General features: G+C 36.7%; 1 protein-coding gene across 3 annotated transcripts in view; it reads right to left on the bottom strand.

Annotated features, from left to right (window-relative positions):
- LOC131077063 (putative transferase At1g60990, chloroplastic) overlaps nt 1-21,562 on the bottom strand; it is a 408,775-nt gene that overhangs the window by 148,583 nt on the left and 238,630 nt on the right. For all 3 annotated transcript variants that reach the window (XM_058014480.2, XM_058014475.2, XM_058014470.2), the window contains exons 7-8: nt 17,678-17,765; nt 17,448-17,513 (exon numbers count right to left, since the gene is read on the bottom strand). In XM_058014480.2, coding sequence (XP_057870463.1) covers nt 17,448-17,513; nt 17,678-17,765 — 154 coding nt within the window. The remainder of the gene's footprint in view (nt 1-17,447; nt 17,514-17,677; nt 17,766-21,562) is intronic.

The following is a 21,562-nucleotide window of genomic DNA, read 5'->3' as shown; positions in this document are numbered from 1 at the left end:
TATATGCAATATGGTGTATTTAAGATTTTGGTATTATGACTATGACAATAATATTGTTGTCTTCAATATTGTAACAAGAATAGTAATAAAATTGAAGATCTTTCTTTTGTTCGTGGCACCTTGATCGGACATGTCTTTTAGACATGTCCGACCAAGATGTCACTTGGTCGTGACTCTTCCAAATGTCAACCGATCCATTCGGTGTCTATGATAACTAATCGGTGCCATTGTAAATGATAACAGATCGATATAAACACACCTGATAATGAATCGGTATCAAAGCAAACAAGCCCGATAACTAATTCGGGTCAATTCTAATATAACCCGATTATATATCGGTAATGTTTTGGACATGTATTTAATTGCAATTCGATAATGAAGAGGTTCGATATATAAATCATTCATATGAAATATATATCTGCATTACCGTCTTTCTTCATTTGATGTAAATAGATAGGTATACGGTTTTATCTGATCGATGCTACTTGAATCAACATTTATTGGTTATAACACCATTGTATCTTTGTTGTGACTAGGGTACCCTTTGGATCTATGTATACATCTTTCCACTGATAATTATTCTTTGAAGCTTTGATCTGCCTTCTTTGATGCTCATTGTGATCTCTCTGTCACATATTCACCATTCACTGTTTTGGTACTCTTCTCTTTAGAAGCTTGGCTGCTCATAAACCCATTATTCTTAATACTCAGACTTTTACAAGTCTAACAATTGTCTATTCTTCTTGATGACTTGACAGTAGTATTGTGACTATACTTTTCAATGACCTAGAACTCTGCATTTATTCATCTCTGTGACTAGCTGCTTCTTGTCTAGGTGCTACGCCTTTGACCTAAAGAGTGCATTTGTAATGTCCCTACTACTTAGGGATCACTATCCTACAAAAACAGATTGTAAGAATACAATAGACATATAAATATATATGTAATCTAAATTGCAACCGAAATTTAAAATACTTAATTAACATAATCATAATTTTAATCTAATAAAAAGGATACGAATGCCATACAAAGTATGTCCTTAGGCAGCCGTGAAGCTTGCCTTCTTGGAACCCATCTTGGTTCCAAGCCCTCCAGGAAGTCAAAGGTGAATTCGACTCCTATCCTGAATGTAATTTCTTACATCCAAGCCCTCCAGGAAATCGAAGGTTATTTCGATTCCTGTCTTGGGCGTAACCTCTTACACCCAAGCCCTCCAAGGAAGACCATGTGTCATTCCTTGCCTTGGGTGATGCATCCCATCACCCAAGTCCTCGGAGTGGATCGGCCAGATCCAACTCCTCTTGGTTGAACTTAATCAACCAAGCCCCACATATGCATATCAATAATAAGTATATATACTGCCCTAGGGATTTCATAATCCCTTCCTTAGACTAAGGGAGTTTCCTCCTTATAGCCTCCAACATGTGTTTACATTTGTATTTATAATGCACTTTGATGATTTAGTACTATTTTATTTCCTAATCTACATCTTATGTTAACTTGTATTCCTAATGCATTCTTTAACATATATACATATTAAATGTACCCTATCATTGTTGACATATGCATTACACCTTCCTTGATAACATCTATATTCCTTAATCATTCCCTATGTGCAGATTAGTATATTAATTAATTGTATTCCTTAATGCACACATGTTTTAGCCTTAATATATGTTTACCAATGCTCAATGAAATATACATTAATTAATATTAACATATTAATTATCATACTTAATTAATGCGCAATGAAACATACATTAATTAATATTAACATATATTAATTATCATACTTAATTAATGCTCAACGAAATATACATTAATTAATATTAACATATATTAATTATCATACTTGATTAATGCTCAATGAAATATACCTTAATTAATATTAACATTTATTAATCCACACTAATATATATTAATTATTTACAATATATCATACCTTACCTCTTACCTGCTGGTCCACGAAAGTCTGCTCCTCACTGCTCTCCTGTGCTCCCCTTCCCCTCTTCCTTGCGGTGGCTGCTTCCTTTTAGAGCCTTGTGAAGGGCTGTGACCCTCCACGATCCCCTTCCGCACCAGGCTGCGATTACCGTCGCACCTCTTGGTGCGGGGGAATCGGGAGGGCTTTATTTTGCCTTCCTTTGTTTAATTTAAAATACTAAGGTTTTCCCTTTTAATATATATTAAATGTAGTATTTCTTCCATTTGTTATATATTTAAAATAATAATATAACACTTCTTTTATTATATGTGTATATTAAATATATGACATTTTAAATAATTCTTTCCTTTATTATATAAATGTATTTCCTCTATTTAATATAATAAATATATTTGTCATGTATTTACAATAATCCTTATTTACTTGATCCATATCCTTTAATATTATTACATAACTTAACATCAGGTGCTAACGCAGGGTTATCACAGTCCCTCCGTCTCAGTTTTGCTTGTCCTCAAGCATCTTTAGGTCTTCCTCCTTTTCCCAAGTAGCATCCTCGTTTGGGAGATTCTTCCATTTAATCAGGTGTTTGGTAACGGTTATGTTCCTGAGCTCTTTCTGCCATGTGTCTAGAATGATCTCGGGATACAAGGTGAGTTCCCTTCGTCATCTAGGGGTGGTAGTTCACTACAAGGGGCCAAGTGTTGCCCGAGAACCTTTTTGAGTCAGGAGACGTGGAACACATTATGTATTTTACTGTCTTTGGGAAGTTCTATTTTGTCATGTCCCCTTTCTAGAGTGGACATCGGAGACGGAGGAGTTGGCCTATAATTGGAGTCTCGTAGGCTAGCAGAGGTTGATTGGGACTCATTCAGTGCATATAGTGATTGGATTTTGGCTTTACAGGCAGTTTGGAGCCAGTTTGGAGCAGTTCCTAGATTTTAGGGGGTATCCCTAAATTTTAGGAGGTCGTGACAGTTGCCAGTCGTGAGGTTATTCATGACCTTTTAGATGGTTTCAGTTTCAAAGAGATTGGGCTTGTTTCCTAAATTTTAGGAACATCCCTAGATTTTAGGGATGAGACTACCAGTGAATCCTTGATTTCCGACTTCAGTCACAGACAGGTGACAAGATGATTTTAGGGTTTGTAATGTCAGTTGGGCATTTTGTGGCTATTTGGGTTATATTTTTAATATTTCCTAAGTTAGCGTTTAATAATTAAATAAGGCTAAGTTGTTAGCCATTTTGGAGTAATAAGGGGATTTTTGGTCTCATCTGGATGCGCATCCTATTGTGTGATAGCTCGTTGGAAAGATCTTGAAATTCTTTAAATCTTTCTCTTTGGTCTCAGGGCAATTCAGTGAGCGGATTTCTGTCTATGGGGAAAAAGGTCATTTTCTAGTAACATGACCACTTTAAAATAAGAAATTATAACATTTCCACTAGACCACGCCACTTGGAGACAATTAGGGTTCGATTTGCAATTGAGAGGGGTTATAAGGGGATAGGAGCTTCATTCTATGATTATCTTTTACACATTTTACATCTTGGATTTGAGATTTGGCTCTGGAAGAGCTTTTCAGCATCTGGGACGCCAACCCCAATGCCTTGCCTGTTTGGGACGTAGCCCCCAATACAGTGGTTTGGATTTGTTTGCAGCTATTAGCATCTTGGAGATTGTACGGCATTCTTTCTGGAGGTTCAGCAATTCTGACAGAGTTCAGCGTGGGGTTTGGCGTTTCTAACCAGTTGGGTGTACCTGGCAGCCGTACGGCTGTACCTGGCAGCCACTTTCCTTCCCACGTGCAGCACTTGGAGGGCTGGAATCTTGCCACAACTTCATTCCTAGTTATGTTACTCTTTCAGCATCCAGGTTGGAATTATTCCTGATTGTAATCTTCCTGAAATTATTGGAAATCTTCAGCTGGTCAAATATTTGATTTTATATTCAGAAATCTGCCTTGAATCGAATTTGTTTTGGCTATATATGAACTTCATTTTCAGTACTTTGTTCATGTACTTGTACTTCATTATTTACTTGTTGAAAAAATCATCAAAATACAAAAGGAATTCAACCCTTCTGCAACTTCTGTCTATTTCTGAAAGAAAATATTAATAAGCAGGAAAAATCAATTTAAATAAATAAAAATTACAGCAGATTGGTAAAAGAGATCCATCAGGGATCTTTCAGTGGTATCAGAGCTTTGATCTTGCCAGCCTGTTGGGTGAAGATCAAGAGTTCTAATTCAGATTTGAGTTTAGTTTGGTTGAAAATCAAATTGGACATCATGACAGGGTTGTTTAGAAATAAACAAGTAGGAAAAGAATTTGAACAAACACCTTCAAGGAGTTCCAGACAGTCTAAGGGTACAACTCCTTCAACAAGTACAAGGAGAAGGTCTCTTGCCAAGACATTCAATGATATAGTTATGAACAACTATGATAAGTATTGCTCTCTTCCTAAAAAGATACGTGACCACCTTTCCTTCACACAATTCATGGGTGTACCAGTTGAAGATGACTTGATGTTTTCAAGTCCACGTCATCAACCAAGAACAAAACAAGAGTCAATTGAGAGCAAGGGAAGCAAAGGAAGAGGAGCAGATATGATGTTTACCAGTGAGATTGGTAGGAAACTATTTGAAGATTTTGAGAGACATGTAGATCCAATTGGTGCCTCTTTGGTTGGTTACAACGCTGTCCCATCATTTTTGGTGGAAGATGTGAAGGAAGAGTTTGTAACTTCAAGCAATACACAAGACATTCATGAGAGGTTTGATGAGTTTTCAGATTGCCCAAAGACTGATTTTGAATCAGCAATTGATGAAGAACATGAGGTTGAAATGGACAGCGTAAGTTTGGATTCATTTGTCACACTACTTCCTCTTCTCAATTGGGAAGACCATGAGGAAAGTCGAAATTTAATGGTGTGTAGTGAATCCAAAGATTTGTCACCACAGTATGATCATAATTCTGAAGTCCATAACAGCAGTGACATAACTTATCTCCCTCAAGATATGACAGCCTTTGGTCATGAAGAGAATAGAGATTTGCATTCTACATTTGCGGGTGCTTATGGTACAAGCATGGGTTATGCTGATGCAAATAATACAACTCACCATAAGTCTGATTTTGTGTACTTTGGGGCAGCTGATATAAAACATTGCCAAAAGTTGAACGAAGATTGGTTACATAGAGCTGCCCAAGCAAAAACGCTTGCTGCCCAAGCAAGACACCACCTCCAAAGAGTCAAAGAGCGTCACAATCGGTTAGATGATGCAAGGATACAAAGAGAATCATCCATTAGATCTTTATTTCTTCCAAGGGAAGAAAAGGACAGCGAAGATATATTGAATGGAAATAGAAATCAGTTTGATTTTCTGAGTTTGATCAGCAATTTTCCTTCATCTAATGAGTCAAATTTGAAACCTTGCATTGAGAACATTCAAGTTGGGAAGACTAGGTGTGAAGTTTATGAGTTGTTAGGTGGCATTCATAGTGGACCAGCCACTGAAGGTTTATCCATGTTGCAGAACAAAAACATCTACTATTCATTTGTGGACTTGTCACCTCTTTCATATGATAGGGCAGCGATGTACTTATTAATTGGTGACTCAGTTTTCTTAGATGTGATAGTGGGCTATGAAGATCAGCGTGTAAGAGACTATATTTGGTGCATGGCTAAACAATATATTTATTTGGCATCCTCCAATGAAGACATACTAACTTGTGGAGAAATTGGGCAAGTTGCAGCCGCTGATCAAAGGTTTTGGAGAGGTTTCCATCACACTTTGCTTGTTGGAAATTGTCTTATTGATGGGTCCATTTCAACATTGAAGATTGGTGGTATTTATGGTTTCACAGTGGCTATAGAGAGACACGGTATCGACGATGCCTCTTACTATCATTGTCTCTTCATGACAGATGGATGTGGATTTAGTTTTATTTGGGATCCAGGTGTTGATTCATTTGATACAGCGTCTTATAGGGATTATAGTATGTTGCTCCAGATATTAAGATTATATGGCACTTATATCAGAGGAGAGCAGCAGGAGCAGTTTATGTCCTACAGGTGGTTTGTGTGGGATCATGGTATAGACATGTGTAGTACCTTCCTTTCGTGGATCCTACATGGGTTGCTTCACTTCAGATGTATAGATGTAGTCGTGGGTGTACAATGGTTGTTGACACTTGGACGGTATGTTCGGAATATCACGAGGATGGAGCTGGAGTTTACCCACTATCCATCTCAGTTTTTCGAGCAGAGTGGGACGACAGTTGATCCACAGGTTGATTGTCATCAGATAGCTGGCGTGGATGAGTTATGTGATGTTACTCCTAGTGAGTACTTTGAGCCAGTTGATGTGGCAATTTCACCTGATTCTCTAGACAGGGTGATTGTTTCATTGCTAGTTGGTGATTACATATTTTTAGATGCCAGCTTGGACAGTGATGATTTTAGTCAGTATTATATATTGTCTAGTGAGTTGGCATTAGATCTTCCGGCACATCAGCAGCAGTATGTGGCAGTTGTGTGTCACTTGTGTCAGATGGGGTCAGATCACAGAGGGTCTTCCATGGATTGGCATTCATTGGATATTATGACGGATGTTATGCATGTTGGTGATCACAGACACACTAGTGGTCTTGGCATTTATGGATATTTGATCTATGGAGATGATATAGTTTTCCATTGCTCACTTGAGGTATTCAGCGGGAGCTATGCTTCGCTCTGGGACCCAGACAGTGTTGATTTGACAGCACAGGTGCTTCAGCATTTTGAGGAGCCATTCCAAACCGGGGCATTGCATGTTGTTTATATCAGAGATGAGCAGCAGTTACATGCAATGATTTGTTTACATCTTATTTGGGATGGTGGAGGATTGGTGTTTCAGTTGCTTGTGGGCAAGCAACTCCGAGAGGGGAGGCTTGTCATGTCCCCTTTCTAGAGTGGACATCGGAGACGGAGGAGTTGGCCTATAATTGGAGTCTCGTAGGCTAGCAGAGGTTGATTGGGACTCATTCAGTGCATATAGTGATTGGATTTTGGCTTTACAGGCAGTTTGGAGCCAGTTTGGAGCAGTTCCTAGATTTTAGGGGGTATCCCTAAATTTTAGGAGGTCGTGACAGTTGCCAGTCGTGAGGTTATTCATGACCTTTTAGATGGTTTCAGTTTCAAAGAGATTGGGCTTGTTTCCTAAATTTTAGGAACATCCCTAGATTTTAGGGATGAGACTACCAGTGAATCCTTGATTTCCGACTTCAGTCACAGACAGGTGACAAGATGATTTTAGGGTTTGTAATGTCAGTTGGGCATTTTGTGGCTATTTGGGTTATATTTTTAATATTTCCTAAGTTAGCGTTTAATAATTAAATAAGGCTAAGTTGTTAGCCATTTTGGAGTAATAAGGGGATTTTTGGTCTCATCTGGATGCGCATCCTATTGTGTGATAGCTCGTTGGAAAGATCTTGAAATTCTTTAAATCTTTCTCTTTGGTCTCAGGGCAATTCAGTGAGCGGATTTCTGTCTATGGGGAAAAAGGTCATTTTCTAGTAACATGACCACTTTAAAATAAGAAATTATAACATTTCCACTAGACCACGCCACTTGGAGACAATTAGGGTTCGATTTGCAATTGAGAGGGGTTATAAGGGGATAGGAGCTTCATTCTATGATTATCTTTTACACATTTTACATCTTGGATTTGAGATTTGGCTCTGGAAGAGCTTTTCAGCATCTGGGACGCCAACCCCAATGCCTTGCCTGTTTGGGACGTAGCCCCCAATACAGTGGTTTGGATTTGTTTGCAGCTATTAGCATCTTGGAGATTGTACGGCATTCTTTCTGGAGGTTCAGCAATTCTGACAGAGTTCAGCGTGGGGTTTGGGGTTTCTAACCAGTTGGGTGTACTTGGCAGCCGTACGGCTGTACCTGGCAGCCACTTTCCTTCCCACGTGCAGCACTTGGAGGGCTGGAATCTTGCCACAACTTCATTCCTAGTTATGTTACTCTTTCAGCATCCAGGTTGGAATTATTCCTGATTGTAATCTTCCTGAAATTATTGGAAATCTTCAGCTGGTCAAATATTTGATTTTATATTCAGAAATCTGCCTTGAATCGAATTTGTTTTGGCTATATATGAACTTCATTTTCAGTACTTTGTTCATGTACTTGTACTTCATTATTTACTTGTTGAAAAAATCATCAAAATACAAAAGGAATTCAACCCTTCTGCAACTTCTGTCTATTTCTGAAAGAAAATATTAATAAGCAGGAAAAATCAATTTAAATAAATAAAAATTACAGCAGATTGGTAAAAGAGATCCATCGGGGATCTTTCATATTTCATAAGCTACTTCTCCAACCCTTCGAATTACCTTATAGGGTCCGTAGAACCGTGGTTTCAATTTTTCAGCCCCATTCTTCTTGAGGGAGGATTGCTTATATGGTTGTAGCCTTAAAAACACTAAGTCTCCGGCCTCAAAAGTCCTTTCTGAACGCTTCTTGTCTACATAGATTTTTTGTTGATTTTGGGCTTGCTGTAAATTCTCTTTCAAGGTTTTCATGATATCCCTACTTTGTTGAACGAAATCTTGTGCTTTTGGTACTTTGCTTTCTTGGTTTATTATTTCTCCAAAACTTGTGGCCTCATAGCCATACAAGGCTTGGAAAGGGCTCAATTCCGATTGACATGTGGTGTGTCGTGTTGTAGCAATGTTCTCCTAGGTGTAACCACTTGATCCAGGCGGTTTGTTGCCCTGTAACATAATTCCTTAGGTAGCCCTCTATCCATTTGTTAACTATTTCAGTTTGCCCATCAGTTTGAGAGTGGTAACTAGTGCTAGGGGTCAAAACCGTTTCTGCCATTCTGAAGAGTTCTTGCCAGAATTGACTAATAAACTTGCTATCTCTATCACTGACAATATTCAGGGGGAGTCCATGGAGTCTGAAAATTTCCTTGAAGAATAAATTGGCTATTTGGTGGGTGGAGACCGCAAAGAAATGGGCATATTTTGTGAGTCTATCTACTACCACAAAGATGCTATCTTTACCTTGTATCCTGATATGAAGTCCATCGAGATGCTTTCCCACTTCTGTTTAGGGATAGGTAATGGTTGAAGTAATCCGGCCGGGTGAGTGAGTTTTGTTTTGTTGCATTGACATGTTAGGCACTCTTGTACATATTTTTGGATGTCTCTCTTCTGGTCTTTCCATGCATATTTTTCCCTGATGTGTTTATAAGTTTTATAATATCCTTGGTGTCCCGCCAAGGGGTTATCATGGAATTCTTTTGGGAGCTTGTTTTTGAACTTGGTTTGAGGGGTCAAGTATACCCTTCCCTTATACAATATGAGGTCTCCTTTAACTTGAAAGTCTTCATTGGGAAGGTTTCCCTCTAAGATTCCCTTTGTTTGTGGATCTTGGTTGTATTCAGTAAGGATTTCTTCCTTCCAGTCCCTTGAGATGCTGGTAAGGGCATTGAGGTGGGCTCTGCGGGATAATGCATCTGCTGCCTTGTTATTCACCCCTTTCACTTATTCTATATCGAAGTCATAGGCTTGTATTTTGCTCACCCATTTTTGTTGCCTATCATTGAGGTCTCTTTGGCTCAAGAAGAAGCGTAGACTGTTATGATCGGTTTTCACACCGAACTTCCCACAGACAAGGTATTGGCGAAATTTGGCTAAGGCATGCATTATGGCTAGCATCTCTTTGTCATAGATAGAGTAGTGTCTCTATGCTTCAGTGAGTTTACGGCTCTCAAAAGCTAGGGGGTGTTTCTTTTGCATGAGGACTGCCCCAATTCCCTCCCCGGATGCATCACATTGTAGTTCAAAAGGTATAGAGAAGTCGGCAATGGCCAATACGAGACATGAGCTCATGGTTATTTTAAGTTGTTCGAAGGCTTGTTGGGCTTGGTCATTCCATGTGAAGGTTCCTTTCTTTGTTAGGTCGGTGAGGGGTGCTGCTATTTTGGAGAAACCTTTTACAAAACGTCTATAGTAGCTGCATAGTCCCACAAACCCTCTTAATTGTGTTAAGGTTCTAGGGATGGGCCATTCCTTGATGGCTTTGATTTTTTCCTCATCCACACTTACTCCTACTTCACTAATTTTGTGTCCTAGGTATATGATTTCTTTCATCCCAAATTCACACTTGGAGGCTTTAGCACATAAGGATTCAGTTTCAAGAATATTTAATACCTCTTCGATGTGCAGGAGATGTTCTTCCCATGTCTTGCTGTAAATAAGTATATCATTGAAGAAGATTAGAAGAAATTTCCTCAACTGTTGCCTGAATGTATGATTCATGCATGACTGAAAGGTGGCCGGTGCGTTAGTGAGGCCAAATGGTAGAACCAAAAATTCGAAATGTCCATAGTGACATCCTAATGTGGTCTTGGGGATGTCTTCCTTCCTCATTCTGATCTGATGGTACCCTGACCTTAGATCGATTTTAGAGAAATATTTTGCCTCGTGAAGTTCATCCATTAGTTCATCAATTCTTGGGATAGGGTATCTGTTCTTTATAGTCTTTTTATTCAGGGCTCGGTAATCTATGCACATCCTCATCGTCCCGTCTTTTTTCTTGACCAATACCACTGAAGAAGCAAAAGGGCTGCTGCTTGGTTGGATGTGTCCCATTTCTAATAATTCTTTTATGGTTTTTTCGATCTCTTCTTTGAATTTGTGTGGGTGGCAGTAAGGAGTTGTAATTACTGGTTTTGCTCCTTCTAATTCAATGGAATGCTCAAATCCCCTTTTTGGTGGTAAGCCTGGAGGGATGTCTTCGAAGACCTTTTTGTGTCTTCTAAGGATGGGTTATATATCACTCTGAATGTTTTGACCTTCGGATTGAGATTTATCCAAGATCATACATTGAGCTATCCACTCTCCTTGATCATGTCGAAGAATTTTCTCCATTTTGTTGCAAGATACTATTTTTGGAGAACCATCGGGAATTCCTTTTAATGTTATCTCCCTCCCTTCATGTTGGAAGCATATCTCTCGATTTGGACTATCCATGGTGAATCGTCCTAATGAATTTATCCATGGCATTCCCAAAATGATGTCATTTTCTAGATTCACCATGAAGAAGTTCCTCATAATTGTATGTCCCCCTAGTGTGACTTCCAATTGAGGGATAACTTTAGTGCATTTGTCTATGACTCCGTTGCCCATAATCACTTCAAACCCTTCAAATTCTTGAGTTTTTAGCCTTCTCTTTGCTGCCAAGTGTTTGCTAATGAAGTCATGTGATGCTCCTGTGTCCACTAACGCAATTACTTTCTGTCCTTTGATAGTTCCTTTGAGCTTGAAGCACCGATTTTCACTTCCTTGAGTGATGACTGCCAAGGTACTTGGTTCATTGATTTCAAATCTGGCTCTTTTGTATGGTCTTTCCTCACCCTGTATTTCTTCTGTGTTATTTAACTGTCCTCTTTTACATTCATGGCCTCTCCCCCATGGGGCCTTGCATTTGAAACATAACCCCTTCTCCACCAAGTTGTCTCTCTCCTTACATTGGTGATTGTAACTCCAAGGTTTTTTGCACAAGTGACAGGGTTTTTCTCTACGGTCATTCTGGTGTCCTTCATTCCTATATGGTGTTTTGGTTGAGGTATTCTTGGGGGCACTAAATTCAACCATTCTAGTTTTCTTGATGGCTTCTCCTAAGTTCTATGGTTCTAGGTGTTTCACAAAATTCTTAATAGAGTCTTTTAGGCCTTCTAAGAACATGTAGGTGAGCCTCTTCTGGGATAGGTCGGGAACCATTACTGACAAGTTTTGGAATTGGTCTATATAGTCTTCAATGGTTCCTAATTGTTTAAGGTGTGTTAACTCTTGGAAGTACCATTTGGAGTCCTTCTGGTCGAATCGGCTAATGAGCTTTTGGGTGAACTAATTGTAGGTGGTGACATTTTTGTGTCCTAGAGTAATGAGATCGTTATGCCACCAATTATGGGTGGTTCCGGTTAAATGTAGTATGGCAAATTTAATAGCATCTCCTTCAATCATGGGGTTGTATGAAAGATAGGTGTCTAGTTTTTGTACCCAAGTTTGGGCGCCATCCTTCCCTGTCCCATCAAAGCATGGTAGGGACATTTTGTTGACTTTAGCTTTAAGGTCATTACCCATAGGTTTTCTCCTTCTACCTTCACTAGTTTTGGATTCATAGAAGTCCCTGAAGGACACCACCCTTTGAACTTCTGGCTCTAATCTAGCATAAATTTGGGCGATTTCTTCCACCCCAAGTGTGGTTGGTTCCTCTTCTTCCCTTACATGTTCCTCTCTAGGTAGAAATTCGGGAATTGTTTGTCTAGAACTTTGAGGAGATCGTTTGTTATCAGCATGATTAGAGTGTACCTCTCTCCTATGGTTTTGCATATCTCTATTGTTGCTGTTTGTACTTTCGAGGATTAATTGGTTCATTCTTTCGAATTTCTCATTAGTCTGTTCCATGAAAGTCTGAAGTTGTTCGGCCAATTGATTGGCCATTGCCTTTGCTCCTTTCTTTCTCTAATACATGATCATAAACTAAGAGCCCTTCCCACAGGTTGGCAGGATTATGCTGTGATACCACTATAATGTCCCTACTAGTTAGGGATCACTATCCTCCAAAAACAGATTGTTAGAATACAATAGACATACAAATATATATGTAACCTAAATTGCAACCGAAATTTAAAATACTTAATTAACATAATCATAATTTTAATCTAATAAAAAGGATACGAATGCCATACAAAGTATGTCCTTAGGCAGCCGTGGAGTTTGCCTTCTTGGAACCCATCTTGGTTCCAAGCCCTCCAGGAAGTCAAAGGTGAATTCGACTCCTGTCCTGAATGTAATTTCTTACATCCAAGCCCTCCAAGAAATCGAAGGTTATTTCGATTCCTGTCTTGGGTGTAACCTCTTACGCCCAAGCCCTCCAAGGAAGACCATGTGTCATTCCTTGCCTTGGGTGATGCATCCCATCACCCAAGTCCTCGGAGTGGACCGGCCAGATCCAACTCCTCTTGGTTGAACTTAATCAACCAAGCCCTACATATGCATATCAATAATCAGTATATATACTGCCCTAGGGATTTCATAATCCCTTCCTTAGACTAAGGGAGTTTCCTCCTTATAGCCTCCAACATGTGTTTACATTTGTATTTATAATGCACTTTGATGATTTAGTACTATTTTATTTCCTAATCTACATCTTATGTTAACTTGTATTCCTAATGCATTCTTTAACATATATACATGTTAAATGTACCCTATCATTGTTGACATATGCATTACACCTTCCTTGATAACATCTATATTCCTTAATCATTCCCTATGTGCAGATTAGTATATTAATTAATTGTATTCCTTAATGCACACATGTTTTAGCCTTAATATATGTTTACCAATGCTCAATGAAATATACATTAATTAATATTAACATATTAATTATCATACTTAATTAATGCGCAATGAAACATACATTAATTAATATTAACATATATTAATTATCATACTTAATTAATGCTCAACGAAATATACATTAATTAATATTAACATATATTAATTATCATACTTGATTAATGCTCAATGAAATATACCTTAATTAATATTAACATATATTAATCCACACTAATATATATTAATTATTTACAATATATCATACCTTACCTCTTACCTGCTGGTCCATGAAAGTCTGCTGCCACTGCTCTCCCGTGCTCCCCTTCTCCTCTTCCTTGCGGTGGCTCCTTCCTTTTAGAGCCTCGTGAAGGGCTGTGACCCTCCACGATCCCCTTCCGCACCAGGCTGCAATTACCATCGCACCTCTTGGTGCGGGGGAATCGAGAGGGCTTTATTTTGCCTTCCTTTGTTTAATTTAAAATACTAAGGTTTTCCCTTTTAATATATATTAAATGTAGTATTTCTTCCATTTGTTATATATTTAAAATAATAATATAACACTTCTTTTATTATATGTGTATATTAAATATATGACATTTTAAATAATTCTTTCCTTTATTATATAAATGTATTTCCTCTATTTAATATAATACTTATATTAAATGCATTTCCTCTATTTAATATAATAAATATATTTGTCATGTATTTACAATAATCCTTATTTACTTGATCCATAACCTTTAATATTATTACATAACTTAACATCAGGTGCTAACGCGGGGTTATCACAACATTCACTGTTATATTTCTTTACTGTCACTGTCCTTTGTGACTGTAGCAATACCCTATACTACTGCTCTTTGATCCTTTTTGATTGAGGGAAAACCCTGTTTTGTCACTATCACCGAGTTTCTACTACTTGACTTTCTTATGTCAATGTGGTTCCATAGAGCAGAAGCTTGTTATTTATAACAGTGGTCTCATTATCTCACTATTATGAAGAATGAGTTTCCTCTGATTGAGATTCCATGACACAGGAAAGACACTTAGCTCTGTTAGAAACACAAGATGGCAGCATGCTGGGCTCAACCCTTGTGGGAGCCTCATTTTACTCCACTGCTATGACAACTAACATATAAGTATGAAATATAATGAATATCATACCTATACCGACACAGTGAACAAACATGTTAGATAAAACAATGAAGTTCAGATTGTAAATGACATTGATGATGATTTCTCTGCTTTTTCTCTCTGATACACATGATGATTGCATAATTGATTTGATGCTTTATGAGAATAACTATGCATTTTCTGATGTTCCATATGAACTGATTAGGTATCCTAAGCTCTAACACCACTTTTTATCCCTTGCAGACACCTCTAGAGCAGCAGAGCAGAAGGAGCAAGAAGAGAAGCAACAACTCAGCCTCGGGGGTTTGTCATTCAGGCAATGACGGATCCCTACTCTTTTATATGCTTTCTTCCATAAATGTATAGTTTCTTTTCATAATGAAATTGAATGAGTTACTCCCACGGCTTGTGTGGGACACTATACTTTTGATAATCATGAATGAAGAAAGCAAATCTCCATGCAAAGTTGTAAACTCTTCTTTCTTGTAAACACTCGCATTGAATCTATTACTTTAGTTGATAGCATCTCTTACTTTTATGAGAACTTAAGCATAATCAAATATGCAATTTCAATTTTTTCAATGTAGATGATGGTACAGCTCTACCTAATTGAGCCAAAATCGAAATTAGGTAATAGGTACATTTTTCAAGTTTCCAAGATTTGAAACTTGTAATTCTCTTTCCAATGAGCTATTACTCCAAATTGCTTTTTAAATTATTTTATAAAATTAAGCAACCTTAGTGAAAAATTAAATTTAAGCTTAATAATTCACTCAAGTTGCAAAAACCACTGAATAGCATTAAAATCAAAATCTGACTATATTGGAATGATACTAATGAAGAATAATAATAATAAGGGTCAATAGACATTCTCTCCAAGAATCTTGGAGAACACACTAGAAGTTGGAATTCACTTCAAAAAGTGGCATATGAGTCCTAGAGTCCACTGAGCTCACTCCCAACAACAAACATCCCTATAGAACATAACTTGTGTACTCTAAGAATCTTAGACTTGCCCTCATCAAACACCAAGTTTTTTCAATTGAAACAAGAGCTGGACAAAAGTTTGCAAATCAAAATAACTAAAAAATGGGGACATCACAAATTGTATCAAAATTCTTGAGCTACAAGAGACTTGAAGTCATTTTCTCCTTTTTCAATTGTTGATAAACAAAAACTTCTATTATTGACAACCAATTGCTAAATTTTTGGCACCTTATTTTCAAGTATTACCACTTTCAATTTAACCTTCATCAACTCATCCAAACTATATCAACACTAAATGAAGAACCTCCCAAGCACATTTGTACCAACTATTTCAAATCCAACTTTGAAAAGTGATGATCTTGTGCACAACAACTTGTAATTTCCCAATACTTTCCTTGATAATTTTCAAGGTAAGTGTATGAATCTCTTAAACCAGCTATAGATTTACCATACAATCCAAAGCATGATAATCCTTAGGGCCAAAAACAACCCCAAATCTAATTCATCTATGCCCAAAAATTCAAGTGGTTCCATATAAGTTGTAACATTACCACAAGAAGAAATATTAGTTGTCAATGCACACTTCATGTATTAATTGATGCCAGATATCTCTAATCTCAAGAAAAATAAACTCCTCGACAAGCTTCAAATTGCTATGACAATGCCTTGCAATCCACTATAAGTATTTCTACCATATGAGACTAACCTATCTAATTGTCTTTTCAATTCACCTTCCTCAATCCTTTGAGGTGATGTTGTGCCTGAATCAGCTGAAGGATCAACCAAAATGTGTAATAGGGCCCTAACTCTATTGTTAGCCTGCAAGATTACCCTAGCTTCTCTATTCATTTTCAAAATCTGCTTGGAACAATCTGTCACAAACTGCAACAAATCTAAATTGCCTTGCCTATTTCATAGGTACCAAATTGGTCTACATAATCTGAAAATTGAAAGGCATTATCTCTTGAATGATCTTGTTTGCTATTCAAAAGGTTGTTTCTCCAATGGCATGCCCACAATTGTCTTTTTTGAGCCCTGTTTATTTCTTCAAACTCTTTGTTTTCTCTTCTTAAATTAAGGCAAATACAACACAAATTGAAAGGTTGCACAACAACTTGCCTCTTTCTGACCAAGGATGTTTGTATCCATTTAGTACACTCTCAACAAGTTTAAAAATTGCTCATTCATGGTTGCTACCTCTTCCCAAACTAAACCAATGGGAGAGAAGAAGAATAAGAAGGATGACATGGAGCTACAAATCTAAACGAATAGATAAACACAAAAGCAAATGATGGAAGAATAGATAAAAAATGTATGAGAAACTGAAGTAGCAACTATCTTAACATGTGTAGGTGAATTCAGCTTCTTTGCGACCAATTTCAATTTGTTAGGCTTTGGAATCTCATCTACCTCACTTGAAGGTTTCAAGTTCTTAACATCTTCAATTCTTTCACCACTACCTATATTTTCCTCACCAACAACTCAATTAGGCACTAGGGCCTACTCTCCTCTCAAGAACACTCTAATATAGAAGTCTTGACCTTTTCCCTCTCAATATTGTCACTACTTGCTCTACTGCATTTCTTTCTAGAAATCTTCTTGTTATATTTATTATGACTTTGTTCATCCAATCTTTAGATATGTTGCTTTGATTCCCCAATTGATTGGTGATAAAGACTTAAAGTCTACCTTTGCTTGAACAAAGCAAGCAAACAAAATGTCATCCCATGAGTCTGCTAAATCCTATCATACCAATTTTGAGGTGAGTACCTATGTCCGAAGTCTCTCGGACATCTTTCACCTTATCCAACTTAAGACTTGTCAAATCTAAGCAAGTCTTGGTGAGTCCTATAACACTAGGTATGAGAGCATAATTTTGGCTACATGGTTAATTCATCATTGTATAAATGCAAAAAAATCACATTTCATTCCCACATGAATAAAAATTTAAAAAGGATTATATTAAAATATTATAAAAACTTACATTATAATGTAAATGGGTGCCATAAGGTTTCCCGACAATATCCTCAATATTCAAGTATTCCATCAGCTATATAAGAAAACGAATAAGTGATATTAGGCTCAAATAGTGACCTAAAGTTTCTCATGTGAAACAAGCAATAAAATAATCTGAAATACACTTTAAAACAAGTAAAAATATAGCTCCTAGCTAGACTAGAAGATTATATCACACAAAAAAAGTAAACATCTCACTTGATCACTCCTTGGACCCATGATAGAAAAGAAGCAAGTCTTGCTGGTAATATCTTGAACTTCAACCTTATCAGCAAAAAATATGTACCTGAACACAATAATTGTAAGAATTACAACTAAGGCATAAAACTAAACTCACATGAATCAATAAAGGATGTGGTCACATAGAAGGGTCTTGGGTTTCCAACTTCTATTCTGAGTACTGTTCAACAGAATTAAAGAAAAAGCTATAGGATTAAAATTAAAAAAATAAAATAGAACTTATCTTTCCCTGTAAATGGGATCCCAACACATGTTGTAATGTCCCCTCTTTGAATGGGATTTAAATATAAATAATAAATAATTAAATTAAAATACAAAAGAATAAAAATAAGAATAAAATTAAAATATAAAAGAATTAAATTAAAACATAATTTAGTTTAATGAATGGTCAAAAGGCATGAAATGAAAAGTTGTGACTCCCTCAAACATGAGATATAAAAGGGAGAAGAGAACATCATTTGAAAGGAGGATGGGGGAGGCACAAGAAAAAAGGGAGCACGTGAAACAAGGAGGGATTAATAAAGTAGAAAGCAATGGGCAGAAATAATGAAGGGTAGTAACTCTTTCAAAGAGTGAACATTATGAAAGGTTGTAACCCTTGCAAAGGGAATATGATGAAGAGGTGTGACTCTCCCTCACATGGGAAGATATAAAGGGGAGATAATATTTGAGGAATACATCCAAGGGAGATCAACTCGGGGAATAGAGAACAAGCATTGTAGTGAATAATCAAAAGTGCAGATCTGATTTGAATAATAAGACATCAATGAGGACACGTGAAGAGCACACAAATACACTGAGGGTGGGGGGGGTAGAATCAATTTATCAATTAATTTTAACTTTTACATTGATTTGAAACTATATTTCTACTTCAAATAACCATACACATAGAAAAGAACACAGTTTTGTAAATGTAATTCAATTTTCAATTCAAGATGCAAGTTATATTCAAGGTTAATTTTTTTTTTTTCATGTATATGTTATTTCTTAATATAATAAATCTGATTATTATCTGGTATGTTGCAGATGGAGAAAGAGCATTTATTAATTTCGATGTCCTTCTCACAATCACCGATTGATATATATATATATATATATATATATATGCCAATAAGGAGGATCAAGCAATACCTTGACCGGTCATGTCTATTAGACATGACCGATCAAGATATTACTTGATCGCACCTCTTCAATCATAATCGCGTTTAACCGATACCAATCAGTGTGCATATAACTAACAAGTTTAACCGATATCAATTGGTATGCATATAATTAACAAGTGAAACCAATACCAATCGGTATGTATGCAGTTATCAATAAACCTGATAACAATCGGTATGTATGCAGTTAACAATAAACCCAATAACAATCAGTATTCCGTGCATTAGTTAAGAACCCGATTATTAGCAAGGTTATATATATGAATCGAGGGATACGATCATAACTAGATCGTATATCATGCATACTATTATTGATATAACATAAAACGAAAATAACATATCGAAGAGTAATTATATTTATTAGACGAAGGAATAATGACTGAAGTCTTATCATAGTCTATCGATGAGATAGATGATTGAATGAGAGACTTCATTTATCTCTCATTCAATCATTTATCTTACCGAGGCTATCATGTATCAACACTCCCTCATAGCTAGGGAAGATAAATGAAAGACAACATATCTAGCATCACATTTCTCATGATGGTCAGTATTCCTTACGTAATCTTACTCTCTAGGGAATCATATCACCTAGACATGTGACATGAAGTATCATCAATCATCTGATACAAGAAATCACATCACCTAAGCACGTGACATGAAGTATCACCTAAACGCGTGATACAAACGTTCATCACATTAACTTGTGATGACAAGATATCACCCAAGCACGTGATATCAGTATTGCCTAAGCACGTAATACTTTAAGAATAAGCACATGGGAATAGTTAAATTCTCAACTTATCCAAGTTGTGGTATGTGCACTAGCATTTTATCCAAATGTTTTACCACAACACAATCATGGCACATCCATGGCATACCAGAGATCCAACATGATAACTGGTTTGAACATCATAAGATCGTCACCTTATAATGTCTACATACAAGTGTTCATTATCTGAGAGATCGTCACCTCTTAGACATGAACACAGGGGGTTAAACCCATAAAAGTCCTAACATGACAAGGAAGTTTACACATAAAACATCTTAATACACACCACATACATCTGAAATTTCCTTTCTGTCTGAATTATAATTTCAGAATTAAAACCTCTCAACTCAACACTACTCAATCATTCCCAATCTCTATATATATGCCTTTATATCAAGGGTCACATTTTGAATACAAGACATAGCTTTTTATTTAATTGCATCCCTTCTTTAAATCACACCTCTCTAAAGCATTACTAATAAACAAATCGTACCATTTAGTGAATTATTTTCTTCTTAACTAATCACATGTTTTGACTTTTCTCATGTATTCGCTACTTTGTCTTAACAAAAACACGTCTCCTTTGGAAAAGTTCGCTGCCTTTCATGATTTATTGTTTATAGCAAAGTAATCATTTGTTTATTAATTAAAACTGCCACCTTGCAAATCACTCACTCCTTGTTTGTCATCATCCAGATCGTTTTCTTGCTGATGTGTATTAGGAGATCACAGCATTATGTACCTATAATACTTTGGCTTGAGCACTCAAATAAGTTATTCAGGAAATCAGTGTGTTCTATTTCAATACAATTACTACTGCATACAATCATTTTATCACAATCATTGTCTTATTTTTATTTAACATACAGATATATCTCCTTTGTGCGAATTGTTGTCTGATCAACTGTCTTAAATCATCTTTGACATCAAACCTTCTGGATTTTTTGAGACTGATTCATAATCTCTTATTCATGATTCAAACTAAGAGTCAATATCTTTGGCATTCTCTACTGCACATTATTCTGTCTTCATCATCACTGTTTCACATACTGTTTTTGATCTTTGTTTTGGACTGTTTCATAAACTGTAACTGGGTTCATTACATGATATCTCCACGATCTGTTGTACATTAGTTCCGCCTTCACCACACAAGTTTGGCGATGAGTCTATTCTTCATGATACTATTCATACTCTTGACAATCATTAACTGATTCATATGATAAAACAATTGTATCAACCTTAGACACAGAATGATTTCTTCCTTGACCATCAATGACAATATTTCAACAACATGACCTGTTTGAATGGATATCTCTATCCAAAGAGATATGTCTCCTCAATGAGATATGAAGGTATAAAAAGAGTAAGCCATCATGGAGGACAAGATTAGCATTGGATAAAAACCAAGAATCACAGTCCCAGCATTATCGAATTAGGACAACAGTCTATATATTGATCTAAGTATTTTGGCATGAATGATAACATGTGACATTCTGATTAGGTTGAACAATTACTGTTTTCTATGGATATGAAATATGAAATAAGCATATCATTTGGATAATACATGATTACTGTTATATATATATATAAAACTGTGTAATCACTGCATAATAGAATAAATACATTGATTCCTTTAAAGCTTCATCCAATCTGATGTCTCATTATGGAGGGGAGATATGGGCATATAAGGCAAGCAAGTAGTCGGCTTCCATTCAAGTTAAGTTAGGAGGTCGAATGATGGATGTACTTCCGTGCCCTTGGACTTGATGGTTAGGCTCAAGGCACCTTGTATGATCTCCTGTGGGCTTCATAGCGTGGATAAGTCATTGGGTTAATCCTAAAGGGAATCCACATGCACATTATGTAAACTACAATGATGATTTAGATAATGTTCCTAACCCTAGTAGGAAA

The sequence above is a fragment of the Cryptomeria japonica genome, chromosome 10 (genome assembly GCF_030272615.1).
Source record: "Cryptomeria japonica chromosome 10, Sugi_1.0, whole genome shotgun sequence".
Taxonomy (NCBI): domain Eukaryota; kingdom Viridiplantae; phylum Streptophyta; class Pinopsida; order Cupressales; family Cupressaceae; genus Cryptomeria; species Cryptomeria japonica.
Note: the sequence above shows the minus strand (reverse complement) of the source record. Positions and strands in the feature narration are given on the sequence as shown.